General features: G+C 41.0%; 1 protein-coding gene across 3 annotated transcripts in view; it reads left to right on the plus strand.

The window, feature by feature from the left end:
- Positions 1-18547, plus strand: part of ASTN2 (astrotactin 2) — a 1331668-nt gene that overhangs the window by 602521 nt on the left and 710600 nt on the right. For 2 of the 3 annotated variants that reach the window (XM_006865679.1, XM_006865678.1), the window contains 3 exons: positions 3436-3520; positions 3995-4069; positions 4860-4997. In XM_006865679.1, the coding sequence (XP_006865741.1) occupies positions 3436-3520; positions 3995-4069; positions 4860-4997 (298 nt within the window). The remainder of the gene's footprint in view (positions 1-3435; positions 3521-3994; positions 4070-4859; positions 4998-18547) is intronic. The other variant, XM_006865680.1, reaches the window with a different exon arrangement.

Genomic DNA, 18547 nt, shown 5'->3' on the forward strand with positions numbered 1-18547 from the left:
CATATACTCCGAGAGAAAGGCGTTGCTATTACTCCCATTCTGCAGAGTAGGAAACTGAGATTACACAGCCAGGGAGTAGAACCCAGGTCTGTCTGCTTCTAGAATCCATGGGCTTTCCCCTCTGCCTCACTTCCTGTTCTCCAGGCAGCTGTAGGGGGCCCTTGGGGTGGATGCCTCTCATTTGCAAAATACATATTTACAGCATAATGAATGTCAGTAATTAATGATCCATTTTGAGGAAGGGAAACATTGCCTAGTAAGCACACAAGCAGGAAAGAGAAAAATTCAGCAGCACCGTTTTCCTAATACATTTCTCTTCTCATCAATAGTCCCAAAAAGAGGGAGGAGGTTGGAGACCATGCCCTTTCTCTAGTCACTGATAGGGGAGATTGTCACCTCATTTCTTGCCCTTCACTTAAAGAAAAAAGCACCGTCTTCCCCTCCCTTTCCCCTGCCCGACTTCCTGTCCCTTTGCCAGAGGTAACCATTTTACCTCTCCTGTTATGAATCATGAGGCCCGTGGCTGGTGGCAGATCATAAATCAGTCCTTGGAGTCTCGAGGACAAATCCCAGGACTTTTAATCTTTAATATTAGACGTGTTTAAAGTGGTGAATATTTCATGAAGGGACTGTTGCATTTTAACACATCATTAGTGACGCCCACACTCTCCCCTATTTGGTAAATTATGCCCATTGAAATCTCAAGGACCACAGACCTTTACCTTTGGCAATAATCAGGTTACACATAGTTACACCATACCCCTTCTGTAGAAGACACCTGACAAGCTGTTAAGGAGAAGGGTTGCAGAGAGCAGAGCTGCCCTGAGCAGCCCTCTTGATGTGTATCAGGTACCCAGAGAAGATCTAAGGGAAATGCCTCCTTCTTCTCCTCCTTTTATCCCTCCTCTTCCTTTTCCTCATGCTATTTTTCACCAACCTTATCCTGAGTGTTTTGAATACTATCTCTGATCCATGCTTACTCCATACTCTATTTACTGCCATTTCAGTTGAACTAACATTTATTATGCCTATGCTTCTTTGCCAGATATTTACTAAGTAAACTGCAAGGTCAGTTTGAACCACTAGGTCAGTGGTTCAAGCTCACCACCCCCTCCTTGGAAACCTTATACAGGGTCACTATAAATCAGAAGCGACTCAACAGCACAAAACAACAGCAAGTGGCATGGTGTGGTGATGTAGGATATGCACTGAACTGCTAACTGCAAAGTCAGTGGTTCAAACCCACCAGCCACTCCTCCGAAACCCTATCACTTTGTGTTGGAACTGACTCAACAGTACTTAACAAGAATATAAAGATTAACTAGAATTGCAATATATAAAACAAATTGGAGTTTGACACTCAAAATGTTTTGTATATGATCAAATAAAAAACACTTACAGTTCATTCATGAAAATAGTGAGGTCATTTGATGACTATCAGTACCATTACCAGTTGGCATCAAGCTGATACCAACTCATGGTGCCCCCAAGTGTGACAGAGTAGAACTGTGCTCCGTAGAACTTTCAGTGTCTAACTTTTTTTAATTGGTCATTGAAGCAGATTTCAGAAGCGTTTCATCTAAGGTGCCTGTGGGTGGGCTCAAACCTCTAACTTTTCCTTTAGTGACTGAGCACATTAACCATCTGTACCACTCTGAGAGTCCTTGATGAGTACAGAGCTGTTGAACTCAGGAGTGATGAGTGATCGCTATAGAGTCTGGGTTATGCTACTGTCCTTTTATTGTTATGTTTTGTTTTTGTTGTATAATGATTCACAAGATATGTTGTCACAAGTAGCAAGAGCTAGTTCTCACAATGGATCCCAGTTTCAGTAACCTCTTTGATGAAACTGAGATGACAGAAACTGTGTGTTTTTGTTCACTTTCTCAGAGCCCTGCACAACGTGCGTTTACCTGAGTTAATGTGACGATGCGCTCCAGTGTTCTAAATTCTGGCATGTAACATCTCAGTACTATTCTTTCATTTTGATTTGTAAAGATACTGAAAAATAAAGCTTTTAAAAAGGCATTAAAATAAAAAAGTTTCAGGGTCCTCAAGTGCCCTCCATTAGAATATACATTTCCATGGAATATGTTTGGAGAACTTTGGATGACACCACTCAGAATCAATGTGGAATCGGAAAGCTTCAGGTTCATCTGTGTGTGTGAGTGTGGCCATCTGCAGTTTAACAGCAATCGTCTGGAAATTTCTCAGAGCCTTAGCAAATAGTTAATCAACTCAAACCTGTTGAGCACCTACTTTGCTCTAGGCAGTGGGCTAAGCCAGGAAATCTCCTGCAAGGGTTTCCCATGGTAGGATTCACAGAATGAGAATGCCATGAATTGTTCTACCCAAGGTCCCTAAAATGAACTGTCTGGGAAAATCTATATACACATCACCCTCATGGAAAACCACATTCCACTGGCATGACACACTGTTTCCTTAAGTTATTTTTATGTAAAATCTATTTTTCATAAATCACCTATGAGAATACCACATATTATTTTAGAAAAAGCCAATAACTAACTGAATTGAAAAATACTCTCTGATCTTTGGTTTATAGTGGAGTATAGCTGATCACAGCAAGAGGGTAGGGCACAGGACTTCCAAAACCCTTCCAGGATTCTGAACTCAGAGAACAGACTAGGAAATGGGACATGGGTTGGCCTAATGAAATGAGTGTGAGCAGTGGGGAAATCTACTTAAAGTTGCATGGGTACCTAACAAGCATTTGAGCAACCAGGTGTAAGACATGCTAAGACATAAAAAGATGAAGGGGTGGATAGATGGGGATGGTGGCATGGATGAATAGATGCCAGGAAAGGAACAGGGGATGGAGAAGAGGAGAAGGTAAGGGGAAGGGAGAAGAGAGAGGACAATTAATTGTAAATAATAACAAAAAGATAATGAAAAATAAATAAGATGAGAAAATGAAGCAAAAGACTTATTTCTTTTTCAAAATGGAAAACGAAAAAGTTTTCTTATGAAGTGGAACTTGATCTGGGGCTTATGAATGATTAAGACTAGTTCATTTAAATAGTGATAATTTGATTTTTTAGTGTACATACAAGTTATCATAATTTAATTTTTTTAAAAATTGGACCTCCATTTGTCATTCATTACCTGGCTACTTTCTTTATCCTTCATCAAGTTGTGAATTCCTTCAGTGTCTGGGATGTCCCTTTAATCTCTGTATCCCTAACGCTTAGCAGAACACATGATGTAGCATGTGTCCCGGGTTTATTGAATGAATGTATGAATGGATAGAGAAATGAATGGACTCTTTATTAACCAAAATGACAAGTGGACCAGTAGATCCTCTTTCCACAGGGTTTTTCAAAAATAGGAAGCTCACTTTATTTCCCAAGAAAATAAGGAGAAGCCTGTTTTGAGAAGACAGTATGTGACAAGATTCTTTTGTGTTTCCTCTTATAGGAGAGTGCAGTTGTCATGAAGGATTTGCGCCTGACCCTGTGCACAGACACCTTTGTGTGCGCAGTGACTGGGGACAAAGTGAAGGGTGAGTGGCACAGGACAACCAGGCAGGAACTGTGTAAGATCCATCCCCACCTCCTCTGTTTTATTACAAGATACCCAAATCCTCTTCACAAAGAAGCTTCTTTCTCTGAAACAGTTGTGCTCTGCAAAGTCCAATAGGAGGTGAATCCTCCTTTCCCACAAAAATCATATTTTAGTACTATAGATGCATGACTGATGAATCCTCTAGAGAATGAAGACTGAAGTTAATGTCACCTTTCCAGATATAACTTTTGGTGCACCAGATTCAAAATGGCCACACAAACTTTCTAAATGGACATATGAATGTTCAAGTCCTGTTAAATGGAGACATTCTTTTATGATGTAAATAATCTGACCCAACAATTACTTCTGAGTTTTGGTTGTTTTTAAATAAATTCTTAATTCCACATGTGAATCCCACCTGCTTCTGATTAATGACATTTCCTCTTCCCTTTCCTTCCCATTCTCCCCACAGACCTTGGCCTTATACAACACTTGAGAGGGGCTATGACCTTGTGACAGGGGAACAAGCCCCTGAGAAGATTCTCAGGTGAGTTGACCATCCTATTTGGGCATGGTGCTAGGGAATGGAGAAGGGTCTGATGGGGAGATGTGATCACATGTCTTCAGTCCATTACCCCTGTGAGCCTCTGGGCTCCTCTGAGTATAGGAGAATGTTCAGTGACACTGACAAAGCATGATAGCCCAGGTTACTATGGAAGTCTCATTCCCATTTGTCTGGCGTCTAGACTTTATCAACTCAGATACTTTAACTATGGAAAATACTACTGATTATCTAATCAAATAGTTTAAAACTGTTTTGCAGCCAAAGAATCTCTTCCCCCACCTCTGTGAAATCTTTGTGGAAGTCGAATACTTCAGCCGATAAAGACATAAAAATAAATTAAGTAACAGAGCTGAGAATCCGATTTTGGCTGAAACTGATTCAGAATTTAGGCTCTTAACCTTTGTGCTTGACTGTCCATTCTGACTTATCAGTCACTTAGGAAACTCCTCATGAACATCAGGACTCCAGGGAAGATACAACAGCCTGTGTCCTCAGAGAGACCAATGTTTGTTGGCAAACCAAGACTTCTACCTAGGAAAAGAAAAGCAATGTGTTGGCTAGATGATTAATACATTTTTAAAAAATATTGGTCCAAGTCTGTGGAAAGTTAGCCAAAATTTGTGTCTTGAGGAACATAGGAGATTCGGTTAGGTGGGGAATTGGAAAAAAAAGTAATAAAAAAGTCCTGAAATGAATGGATGGGAGGAGGGGCCCCACTTTCTTATTTTCTGTCTTCCCCGGGAGTCCCAAAATGGAAACTCTTACATTACAGGTCTACTTTCAGCTTGGGCCAAGGACTCTGGCTTCCTGTGAGCAAAAGCTTTGTGGTCCCGCCTGTGGAGCTGTCCATCAACCCCCTGGCCAGCTGTAAGACTGATGTGCTCGTCACAGAAGACCCTGCAGATGTCAGGTAGGGAGATCATCTCATCTCTGGTATCCTGCACCAAGGACTTCCACAAACAGCGGAAGCAATTCCATTTTAGGAAAACAGATCCCCTGTGCACAAGTGTTCTTTATATTGTTTGAAATAGACATCTACCTAGTCGATGATGATATTGTCAAATATGTTCAGCTCCTTAAAGTTTTCTCCACTGGTATACTCAATGCCTTATATTCTAACTGTTGCTCTCTTTGGGTTTATATAAAATATAAGAGAAACTTACATATCATCTAACTCATTGTGGGATCATGAATAATAGTATTTAATATCAGACCACTGCTCAATAGTATATAAGAGAGCCAAAAAGATAAACAGTTGGAGAGTATGATGCGTTATATTGTGATTGTGATATGGGAGACTGACTTTGGGCTAATACGCGAGTGCATTTTTTACTCATGGAAGAATGGAGATTGCATTTCTTTTTACATGCCTTACACCTTGCAGTTAACTTCATTATACACTCGCTCTACTGTGTGATAATTAGCTGATTATGCATCATCTGTCTCATTATGTGGTGAATTTCTTAAGTTCAAGGAAAATAAGTTATTTAGCTTTTTAATCTCCAGTTCCTAGTACATATGGGCAGCGACTAAATGTTTATTGATTTAATTAAGCCAGTGGTCTTAGGCCTGATCCTAACACTGTTCCGGAGCTTTCTAGTGGGTTTTTGTTTTGCTTTGTTTTCTTCAAATTTGATTTTTTTTTTTTTCTAGTCACTTCTGAAATTTAGATGTCATCAAAAATAAATTCTGTCTTGCACACAGCTTATTGGCTCCAGAGCTGGAATTAAAAAAAATACGGCCCTCCCCACTCCCAATGACTGCTATACTACCACCCTATAGCTGAATTTGATCCATTCTAAACCAGGATGTTTCAGTATGTGTATAGTACCTTGAAGGGAGCTCTGGTAGCGTAGTGGTTACGAATCAGGCTGCAAACTGCAAAGTCAGCAGTTCAAAACTACCAGCTGCTCTGTGGGAGAAAGATGAGGCTTTCTGCTCCAGTAAAGATTTACAGCCTCAGAAACCCTGTACAGGGTCGCTATGGGTCGGACCTGACTCAATGGCACTTAACAACAACATAGTATCTTGAAAGAAAACTTCTAGAGCCCAGCTCTTCTGCTATGTTGTTGTTATTGTCAGGTGCCATCAAGCCGGAACTGACTCATAGCGACCCCATGCACAGCAGAACGAAACAATGTCCAATCCTGGGCCAACCTCACTACTGCTGCCACACTTGAGTCCATCAATGATGCCACCTGGCCAATCCATCTCGTTAGGGGTCTTCCTCTTTTTCTCTGACCCTCCACCTTACCCAGCATAACATCCTTCTCCAGCGACTGTTTCCTCCGGACAATATGTCCAAAGTATGAGAGACAAAGCTTAGCCATCTTGGCCTCCAAGGAGCACTCTGGCTGCACTTCTTCCAAAACAGATCTATTGGTTCTTTTGGCAGTCCATAGCACTTTCAGTATTCTCCTCCAACACCACAACTCAAAGGCATAAAATCTTCTACGATCTTCCTTATTCACTGTCCAGCTTTCGCATCCATATGATGCTATTGAAAACACCATGGCCTGGGTCAGGTGCACCTTAGTCCTCAAGCTGACATCTCTGCTCTTCAATACTTTAAAAAGTTCCTGTGCAGCAGATTTGCCAATGCAATATGTCGTCTGATCTCTTGACTGCTGCTTCCATGAGTGTTGATAATTGATCCAAGAAGAATGAAGTCCTTGACAACTGCAATCTTTTCTCCATTGATAAGAATATCGTTCATTGGTCCAGTGGTGAGGATTTTCTGCTGTGCAATGTATTTATTCTCACCTTTTAAACTTGCTCTTGGAAGGATGATCCTCACATTCTTTTTCAGGCTATCAGCATCTCCTAAAATGTGTAGTTTCAAAAAGAATAGTTGTTAAGAAGATTACATTTAATAAATGAAGAGTCTCTGGGTAGTACAAACAATAACACTTTCAGCTACTAGCTGAAAGGTTGAAGATTTGAGTCCATCCAGAAGTACCTCAGAAGAAAGACATGATACCTCAGCATAAAGAAGCGGTACCTCAAATAAAGGTCTACTTCCAAAACACCATCCATTGTAAACTATGGAGCAATTATACACCAACACACATGGAGTCACCAAGAGGCAGAATCAATTCAGTGGCAACTAAATCAGTGATTACTGGAAGTTACGATGGGGGTCTCATGGCAGATGACAATGATTTCCAATTTTAATAGAATCACAGTAGATGGGATGTTAGTAAAGCATTTACAAAGGTCTCTTTCTCCATTACATATTTTAAACATGGAGCAAGGATCATCTGGTTAGAGGACCATTCTCAAAGAAACATAGTGACCTTGTCTGAAATCAGCTGAAAGAAGATGTGTACTAGTTTACTTCAGAATTCTATCCTGTTGGCATTCCATAGTCATCTGAGTGAAGACACAGAGGATACATCTGTCAGATGGGCTGATTGATGATAACACTTTCCGGAGTCAGACAAGTGTGGATTAGAATTGCATCTCTATCGTGTATGAGTTATGTGATCTTGACCAAGTTCAACTCTCTAAGTTTCCACATCTTTGTCTAGAAAATGAGAATAGCTGAGTCTCCATTAGAGAATATAAGAATAATAATTCATATTATTTAATAATTTCTATGTGACAGTGACCTTGATAATATCATCTCATTACGTTCTTACATCACCCGTGAGGCGATTGCTGTTATTACCTCCATTTTACAGATTAAAATAATAATCATCTGGGGCATAAGGGTGATGCCTTCCCTAGTAAGATGTTCTTAACCATTTCACTGCATCACCTCCCAAAAGTTGTATGAGTAAGTAACAGAAGCTATGTTGCTGTTGTTCTTGTTAAGTGTTATCGAGTTGATTCCAACTAATAGTGGCCCTGTATAGGGTTTCTGAGGAGCTACTGGTGTGTTTGAACCTCCAACTTAGCAGTTAGCAGTCCAGTGTTTATTCTATAGTGCCACACCAGCACTCCATAGAAGCTATGTAAACACCGGTGTATAATATACTCTGGTAGTGTAGTGGGTGTGAATCAGGCAGCTAACTTCAAGATCAGCAGTTGAAAACTACCAGCTGTTCCACAGGAGAAAGATGAGGTTTTCTGCTCCTGTAAAGATTTACAGCCTCGGAAATCCTGTATAGGGTCGTTATGAGTCAGAACTGAGTCCACATCACATAGCCACCACCACCACCACCAATACCATATACATATTTGAGCTGAAGTGAATTCTGCTTCAACTTCATCAACAGTTACAAGTAGATACTGGTAATGGTGAGCCAGAGTGGAGATGGTTGTAGAGTGTGTAACAATAAAGTATCTTTTAGCCATGAACAGTGTAGTATCTTGCATTGTTAATGTCACAGTTGCTTCTGAGAGTGACTGTTATCTCTATGATGACTTGAGTCACCTTATTTTAATCCAATCTGTGTTTCATTAAGTATCAAACTAGACAAGTAGGTGCTCAGAATACCAACCTATAGTGAGCTGTTAAACACCTTTGAAGAACATAAAAATAAGTTGAGAAAATGTGTGAGTATGTACTGCTGAGAGAGTATTTTATGGAGTTGAAGAAATCCTGTGATAATTTGAAAAAAACCTCAGGGTGCATACTCCAATAAAAATTAGATGATTCTGAATCCCTTCTAAGAATGCTGTGCCTGGAGGGCATGCGTTTGCCAGGTCAGGGTCAGAGCAGAGTTACCCAGGATGGGGAAAGGGATGATGTTCTACAACCATTGGTCTACCTTTTCACCCCTTTCTCTACAAACCACTAAGATACTCATTTAAATAAATATTGCACAAATTTTAGAAAAATGTTGGTTTGATGAAAGCACGAAGTTATTACCCTACTTAAGGTACCCACATGCCTTAGGCTGACCACAGAACAACCACAGTCAGCGTTTTAAATCTTACATTCCTCTTATCTTACACAAACCCATTGGTCTCACTGCAAGGCTGGATGAAAGAGTTTACAATCATCACCATTCAGAAGAACCTGTACTATGTAGACTGAGGTTTCCAGGCTGCACTAACAAATCTTGTTTGACATGACATCACCCAGGCAAGCGTATCATGGGCATTTAAGAAATTAATAAGTTCTAGTCAGACAATATGTCATAAATTAATAAATAATAGATCATAATTATAGATAGCCAATAACACTGACACAGAAACACAATGAAAAGATTAAAGGAAAGGCTATGAAAACGCAGTCAGAGGAAATAAAAAGATAAACATTCCAGCGTATTGGAAAGGAAGATTTCAAAGTGCTTTGTCAGTTGAAACTTTGTAGTTTTGTTTTGATTCTTTTTTTTAAATCTGTGATAAATTCTTTAAGAATATGGTACCTCATACTATGAGAGACCAAACGCTTAGCAAACATACTAGCTCTGACGCAAAAGAGTGTCTAAATTGAAAACAGCTGATGATTTTAAAAATGTTGACAAAGATAAGGAACAACTGGAAGTCTTTCTTATACTGTGATCATGGGGATGTAAATTGGCATTTCATTATGAAAACCTGTTGGGAGGCTTAGAGAAGACTTGAACATATGCATAGCCCATAGTCCATCAATTCCTCTCCTGGAAATATTCCTAACAGAAATGCATATATATGTACCACAAATAAGATGTATGGAAATACTACGTGTAACGCTACTTGCAGGGCCAAAAAGTTTGAAAACACAAAAGTGTCCACTATCAATAAAAGTAGGTAAGTAAATCATAGAATAATTACATACTACAATACAGCTAATGATAAATATGCATGAACACAGCAACTGCACACAACACCATGGATGGAATTCACAAATTGTTAAATTATGGACTCCAGGCACAAAAGATTAAGCCTATTTACATAAAGGTCAAAAAAAGTAAGAATGAATCTGTGATGTTAGAATAAAGGATATAAGGATATGGGTTGCTTTGAGATAAGGGAGGGGACAGTGATTTGGGGGGAGGAATAAGGGGATTTATCTGATGTGGATTTTATTTGATTTCTTGATCTGAGTAGTAATGACCAGGGTATTTTGCACTCCAGGTATCCAAGAATTTGTAAACAGTATGGCTTCTGCACTTTGCTGTGTGTTTATACTATATTTTAATTAAACATAAAGATTATGATTGTAATAGACATGGGTTATGGGGCCAGACTGAACTGCCAAGGTTCAAATTCAGCTCCATCAATTACTTGTTGTAAGTGCTGTTAAGTCATTTCTGACCCATAGCGATCCTGTACAGGGTTACGAAGGAGCCGCTGGTGAGCTTGAACCACCAACCACAGACTTTGCAGTCTAACGCATCAGCCCACAGAGCCACACCAGGACTCCAGTCAATTCTGTATTGCATAAGAACATTATATTATTTTGCTTTGCTCCGTTTTCTGTTGTGGATAAGGGGAGTAGAAATGAAATCATATGAGAGAGTGGTGAAGATTAAATGACACAATGCATGCAAAGCACTGCATTTAGCACATGGAGAATGCTCTAGAAACATTCATTATTATGCTTATTGTTATTATAATGGAGTGGTTTTAAAATGTGTCTCTTGCTCTTGCTAAAAAGCTACATTGAGTTTCTGTTACATCTTAAAATCTTGAGAGCTCACTTTAATCTGTTTGTGGTGTGGTTTGGAGGAGACTTTAATTTTAAAGTGTGTAAAGTCTAGTACAGTATGATAGATTTAGTGGTTTTATGCATGTGGAAAAAATGTAAAAATTGCATGCAAGTCACACATGGCTGCACATAGTGTGTCCTGGGGTGTTGCACAAGGGAAAAAAACCTTGACCAAGGGAATTAGGAAAATATAATCAGGAGAGAAAATATTGGCAATTAAGCTTGGATTGTGGCAATTAAGATAGGATTTGGCTGTGTAGAATCTAAGGCAAGAGGGGAGGCTTTCAAACCAAAGGTTGGAGGGTGAAAGAAGAGAAATTTCCCCTGAACAACTCCCATTCTGCAGCCTGTCCCAGCAGGAAGATTCTGGGAATGAGTTTTTTTGCATTTGAGGCACTCACTAATGATGTCAGCTACAAAGGTGGTGATACAGATTCCTTTCAATTCTGTAAGCCTTTGCTCAGCTCCTCCTGTGTGCCAGGCACTGTGCCAGGCACTGTAGAAAAGCAGAGATGAATAAGACCTACCTCTGCTTATGTAGCAAGGAGCATGGAACAAGGGACTGATTTGAGAGACAGCATTAAAAGATACTCATGGAGCGAGAAGGATGGTAAGCAACAGTGATTGCCGCATACTGGGTCTTCTTCACAATTTCACCTGGAGCTGACTCTTGTAAGAGTGAAGTGGGAGAGCTGTTATAATTGGAATAATAATCACTCACAAAACCCAGTTTTTGGAGCCCCTCAGCGATTTTTCTGTAATCTCAAATCAATGAAAATGAAATGGTGAGATACTGTTAATTTCTGTACACTGTTGGAAGAATAATGGGGATATCAGAATACAAGTAGCTTTGCTCACTTGGCGACAGTTTCCACATTGAATAAGTTCTGAGAAGAATTAGGAATGTCTTCTTGCTCTTTTTGTCTTTTAATTCCAAGTCCTGAGAATTTAGTGAACACCTACTATATGTCAGGCTAACTATTAGTGCTACAAAATGGTGAGACAAGGAAGTCAGTGTATTAAATGAGAAAAAAATGCTAACAAAAGTATGTCATACTTTATGGCATTTGAGGAGCAAGGGAAGGTTCAATGTAGAGAAAGGACCCAAAGATAGAGGAAGCCAACTCTACCTGGGGGTACAATGAAGGTCTTAGGGAGAAGAGGACCTTTGAGCTGAGTTTTGATATATGGGTTGTTGTGTGCTACTGAATTAGTTCTGACTCATGTTGTTGTTAGGTGCCATCGAGTCAGTACTGACTCATAGTGACCTTATGCACAGCAGAACGAAACACTGCCCAATCCTGGGCCAACCTCACTGTTGTTGCCACGCTTGAACCCATTGATGCTACCACTTGGCCAATCCATCTCGTTGGGGGTCTTCCTCCTTTTCTCTGACCCTCCACCTTACCAAACATGATATCCTTCTCCAGCAACTGGTCCCTCCTGACAACATGTCCAAAGTATGAGAGATGAAGATTGGCCATCTTGGCCTCTAAGGAGCACTCTGGCTGCACTTCTGAACCTTTATAGAGCTTATGATGACATAAAGCTTTACAAGAGCAGAAAGCTTCCTCTTTCCCCCCTCAATGTAGCCTGTGTTTTTTAACTGTTGATCTCACGATTAGCAGTCCAATGCTAACCCACTATGTCACCAGGACTCTCTGAAGGTAGGAACTTTCAGACTTCTTAAAAATGCAGTTTCTCAGGTTCCACCTGTGGTAGGCTGATCATAAACCAAAAAACTCACCACCATGAAGCCCATTCTGACTCATTGTGACCCTGGGTAGGGTTTCTGAGATTGTAAATCATTATGGGAGCAAACAGCCTCATCTTTCTCTTATGTAGTGTCTGGTGGACTTGAACCATCAATCTTACAGCTAGCAATGCAATACCTAACCCACAACAACACCTCCAAATATTGGGTCCTCCAAATATTTGGTCTGAATCCCTAGAACCTATTGGTATCACCGTATTTGGAAAAGTCTTTGTAGATATGATTAAGCTAAGGCTCTGCTCATGATACCCTGATTCTCATCTTTAGACCATGATGCCACTTCTTTTGGGACAACTGCCAATGACTGAATCAATACCAAGAGGGAAGCAAGGCTCTAATTAACTAGACCAGGGTTACTGACCCAGCCTTGAAATCAGCAGGGGTAGGCTTATTGGACCTTATTGTCTTTTTAAGCCAAAGTTTTTTTAAAATTTTATTTTATTTTTGTGAAAGTATACACATCAAAGAATACACTGTTTAAGCAAATTGTATATGTATAATTCAGTGACATTATTTACATTATTCAAATTGTGTAATCATTCCCTCTACCCTTTTCAAAATTCTCTCACAAGCATTAATGCAAAATCACTGCCCCCTAAGATTTTCACCTAATCTTTCAATATGCAATTGACAGTGTGACCTCACACAAGTAAATCTCTGAAAGCACACAATTATCGATGTAGAGATACTTAATGAATTAGGTTAAACGGCTATTTTGTTCAAAGCAGACCTCTAGGGGAAGTTTTTTGGTTTGGGTTTTAAGCTTTAAAAATGGTCTCAAGGCAATAATGTCTGGTGTTAATCCAGACATTATGGTCCCAGAAGGTCTAGATCCCACTGAAATTTTGATCCTTTGGATCAGGACTCTTCTACAGAATCTTAGATCACATTCTTAGTCTTTGTTGACCATTTGTTGAGTGTGTAGTCTGTATTGTTTGTGCAAGTGGAAGATGGAATCTTAAGTAGAGAAAAGGGAAGACAGTGGTCAAACATGGAGTCCATCTGGAAGTGACTGCTAGCCTCATGGAATTCAAGCATTGGCACTTGTCACCATTCCCTCCCTTCCGCCTCCCTTCCTCCCTTTTTTTTAGGAGATCAAGGCCCCCTCTGATGAACTTTCCTATACAGTTGTCCACTCTCCCTACCACATGGATCTACTCTGAACCCACCCATCTTACAACCTCACTGCCTGTCACTCAGCCAGTGAGCCTAGAGACATATTTATTTTCCCCTATTTTAGTTTAGCGGTCATAATAAAAGTGAAGTCTATTAGGATGAGTTTCTGCCCAGGCTTGGTAAATCTCTTCAAACACTGTTCAGCACCAGCTTTCTGTTAGTCTTTGCCACTGGGGAGGCTGTAGCATGCTCTGACTGTCAGCTCAGCCAGAGGGCCCAAGACACAGCCTCTACTAAATGAAACTCAAATGGAGACTTTGGAATATCAATATTGAAGTGACCCAGGTTGGATAAAGGGGAACCAGTTAGCTAAGCTTATATCTTACATGCAGAGATGCTAAATTATTAAAACTTTAATAAATGTAATAATAAATATTTGATGTTGAATTATAGAAGGCTTTGCAGATACAGTGAAACTGAGAAACGGCTTGTTATATCTGCATTAGAAGTTAAACACTTTTCAAATGGGACTTCTGATGTTGAAACGAGTCTGCAGATCTTTAGATCAGGGCAGAGAGAGCGAGAGAAACATGCAAGCATGATTTTTTGGCATACACACTGAACGAAGCCTCAGGATACTTGGGCTTGAGGTCTGATTCTGCACTTCCACAATCATGGGTGGTATTCAGCACCGTGCCCAGCCAAGGATGTTGACGTTTGAAGGTAGTCAGCAGTATAGCCAGTAAGGGGAAGAGTTGGTGTTTGAATACTAGACCTTCAGACCCCATGCTTTCCTCACTTCATGGAAACCCTTTCCACCCTAGATTAGGACATTTTTGGTTTCAGGGAACAGAGATCCATTTCAAATTAATTTACTCTATTGGATGGATTTCATGGGAAAGGTGAGAGGTCAGCCACAGCAATAAGGGAGTTAAAGGAATTATATATTCAGACTCCATCTTTCTTCTTTGTATTACTCTATGATGACTTTATTCTCTCCACCTGCAAACCAGCTTCATTCTCCCCATAGTAGCAGTTATAATAGCCATGAGTCCCAAACCTTGTTTGGCTTATAACACCCAAAAATGGATTCTTGTCTTCCTCGAGTTGCAGCTTGAAAACTCCTATAGAGGCAATCTTAATGGGCTCCCGTGGGCTCAGAGCCCACTTCTGGAACTGTCATACCTGATAAAAGGGGCTGGATCACTGAGTATAGACACAGTCATAGAAGAAGTTGAGGAGGATCATGAGCTCAACATGTTCTCCAATTTATGTCTTTGCTACCTTATCCGGGCTTCAGTTTACCCATCCATCTTAGGGGTTGGACTAAATCAGAGACAGCAGAGAGCAGGCATTGCATATGCCAAGTCAGATCAGTGGGAAAGGGGTTGCCTAGGATATTATGCTGGGGAAAGTGCAACAATCAATACTGAGGATTATGCCTCAGGTATTGAATGGTGGAGTTGTAACACAAGGGTCAGGATTTACATCTCTACTTGGTGACATTTAATGGTCTTTCCAGTTTTCAGTCTGCTGGCTTGATGATTGTGTTCCCCTGCAAAATGAAGAGAGATTTTTGGTTGATGAGATGCAGCGGAAAGATAGTCATGTGGACGGAGGTGCGGTTGATGAATTAGAAATGAAACTGTCTTATCCAACGTTTTTCACCTATCTATCTGTTCTCTCAGAGTCCTGGTGTGGCACTGTAGGTTAATGTGCTGGTCTGCAAGATTGGTTTGAACTGCAAGGTCGGTGATTCAAACTCACCAGCCACTCCTCGGAAACCCTATACAAGGTTGCTATGAGTCAGAAACCACGCGACAGCCCTTAACAACAACAATCTGTTAGCTCAGGATAATATATTTGGATAATCTCATCTTGGTGCCAATAAGTTTACTGAAATAGATTTCTACATTGTAGCAGAGTTGAGGCTTCCATGTCAGTGCTTCCTGGATACTGTCTGGCACTGTCATTGTCATTTGTAATGTATTAAAAATGGAGCATTCTAATTTAAGCTGTAAACAAACCACCCACATAACAGGGACTCTGAACTGCATCCTAGAGTTCCAAAGGGAAGTTTAAACACTTACAAACTCACCACTGAAAGGAAACCATCCAAGCCATAATTGCCATTCCTCCGCCATCACAAGGAGGATCCTAAACTGATAGACTCTCCTCTCTGCCTACAGGTATGTCCTAGCCTCCTGCTATGCCCCCTGTCATGGTCCAACAATGCTCTAAACAGGCCAGACTACAGGTTGTGCAAACAGAATTCAGCAGCAGTGACCACCAAGCTAAACTAAAATGAGCAAATAATTTGTTTTAGGAGACCCACTTGGAGTCCCTGGATTGCATAAATGCTTAAGTACTCAACTATGAGCTAGAATGTTGTCAATTTAAACTCACCCAGAGGTGCCTCAGAAGACACACCTGGTAATCTACTTCCAAAAGATCTCAGTCTTGAAAACCCTGTGGAGCAGTTCTACTCTATTTGGGTTGCCATGAGTCAGAATAGAATGGATTATGACTAACAATAAAACCCTCTTGTTGGGTTGGATGGTGATTAGTGATTGTATGCCATGGAGTTGATTCCAACTCATAACGATCCTGCATAGGATAGGATTTCTGAGGCTGTAAATCTTTATGGGAGCAGAAAGCCTCATCTTTCTCCCATGGAGCAGCTGGTAGTTTCGAAGTGCTGACCTTGAGGTTAGTAGCCCAATTTGTAACCACTATACTACCAGAGGGCTGTGTTTTTTATTGTGTGTCTTACTCTGTCAGGAAAATCTCAACTTCTGCTTGTTTACCACTCATTTCACACACACACACAACAGCCCAATCTAATCAGAAAAAATATTTGGATATTTTCTGTGAGTAATTAATGGGTCTGTATAAGGAGCTCTGGTAGCGTAGTGGTTACGAATCGGACTGTGAACCATAAGGTCAGCGGTTTGAAACTACCAGCAGCTCCGTGGGAGAAAGATGAGGCTTTCTACTCCCATAAAGATTTACACCCTTGGAAACCCTGTTACAGGGTCGCTATGGGTCGGAACCGACTCGATAGCACTTAACAACAACAACAACATTCTAGTTAACTCATTTTCTTCTCACTTCCCAAGGAAACCAGTATCAAACAGGATTCCAACAGGAAAACAATGGCATGCTCAAACTGGAGAGTTTAAAAAAGGATAGTTACAAAGTTTGGGGAAAGTTTGAGAAGAGCAGGAAAGGACCTGGTGATTCCCATCAGTAGGTCCAAGTGAGGGTAAGGTTATCTAAACAGGAAGAGAGAAACCATGTAATGGGCTGCCTGTCAGGATCTGTGGCTCACAGACAACCCAGGGGAATGAGCCAGAGAAAGAAATACCCAAACCTCCTTCCAGGCCTTCCGTTGGCTAAATCCAGCCTGAAGCCAGATAAGAAAGCCCTTTGGAGCAGTCTATCAAAGTCAGCCTCCTAAGGCAAAAAGCAGGGTGATGATGGACTGAGAGATAAAGGAAAGAGGTTCAGCACTAACTTCAAGACTCCCAGACTACCTTCAAAATAGCCTCAGAATGCCCATGCCTCTCCTTTCTATTGGCCCTCCCTGGCTCAGAATCTCACCTCCTAAATGGTCTCATTGTTTTTAATATCCACTGCCACTCCTACAACACTGTACTATAGTGCCCAATCCATCCTCTATACAGATTGGGCCTTGGCAGTCTCCACCTTAAAATCAAACCCTTTCACTTGGCATGCAGAAGTCTTTCAGGAGCTAGCCACCATCCTCTGTGATATTCTTTCTAGCCGTGTTCCCATTAACTATTTCCCCAAATGCTATACACTTTCCTATCTCTTGCTTTTGCCAGCACTGTCCCTTTGCTTAAAGTGCCCTAAGCCTCCCACAGTCCCCTATGTGCCTGGCTCACTACTCCTCATTCATCACCACTCTGCAGAAGTGTCACACCTCCTAAATAGCAGGACCTGAATGTGCCCTTCTCCCCTTCACCAGTCACCAACCCCTCCCCCAACACACACACATCTTATTGCTTTGTTCATGTTGTGAGAATCTTGCTTCCTTAATTAGACTGCATTGTAGCTGTGTACCCGCACCCCTGTTCCACCTGACAATCCATGAATTCCTTGAAGTCAAGGATTGAATTTTAACCATTTTTTTGCATTCCCAGTTCCAAGCCCAGTAAATAGCTAAAAGGCAGAGTACAAAACATTTTTGATGATGCTAATTTGATGTGGTCATGTTAGTAAAGGCATGGAGATATTTTTATTTTATTAATAAATTGCCCAATTTTTGAACATCACCCAGTTCTCTGACATGTAAGTAGTCCCCAGCATTAAAATAACTCTATCACACTCCCACCCCCTCGGTACACTGGGTTGACAGGGATGGGGTACTTAGACATTGGCTGCCCAAAATGGGGGGTTGGGGAGCCTATAAAGTTAAGAAGTGACTGGCTTACAAGGTTTCAAGAGGGAACCTAGTTCCAAACAGGGCAGGGGTAGGTGGAACCTCCGCTGAATGATTTCCAATCTGTTGGGACCGGGCTGGCGAAAAGAAATGGGGACAAGACTCTTGTGGTACAATAGTGAATAATTGCCATCAGGACTGACTGTGAAGGTAGGAAAGGTAGATGTTTTTGACAAAAGGAGGGGAGTGACTGACTTTGCTGCCCACGAGCGGAGGTCCCTGGGACCATCAAGTGAGAAGAGCAGAGAGCTTGACCCTATCCAGAGAGGTAGTGACACCAGGCATGGAGACAGAGATGATGACGTGGACAGATAAGAGTGGCTGGGGACAGGGGACACAGGGAAGGAGAGGGACTGTGTGCTGACAGCTGGGTTGGGGGGGTACTATGGGGTGTACCCTTTGGTTATTTGATAATGCATGGAGGGGACTGTAATCATTGCAATGAAATGAAATATGATAAGATGAATGTAAAACTGATATTCTCCCATGTAAACCCAATAAGGAGCTCTGGTAGCGTAGTGG

Source organism: Chrysochloris asiatica, unplaced genomic scaffold (genome assembly GCF_000296735.1).
Source record: "Chrysochloris asiatica unplaced genomic scaffold, ChrAsi1.0 scaffold00081, whole genome shotgun sequence".
NCBI lineage: Eukaryota > Metazoa > Chordata > Mammalia > Afrosoricida > Chrysochloridae > Chrysochloris > Chrysochloris asiatica.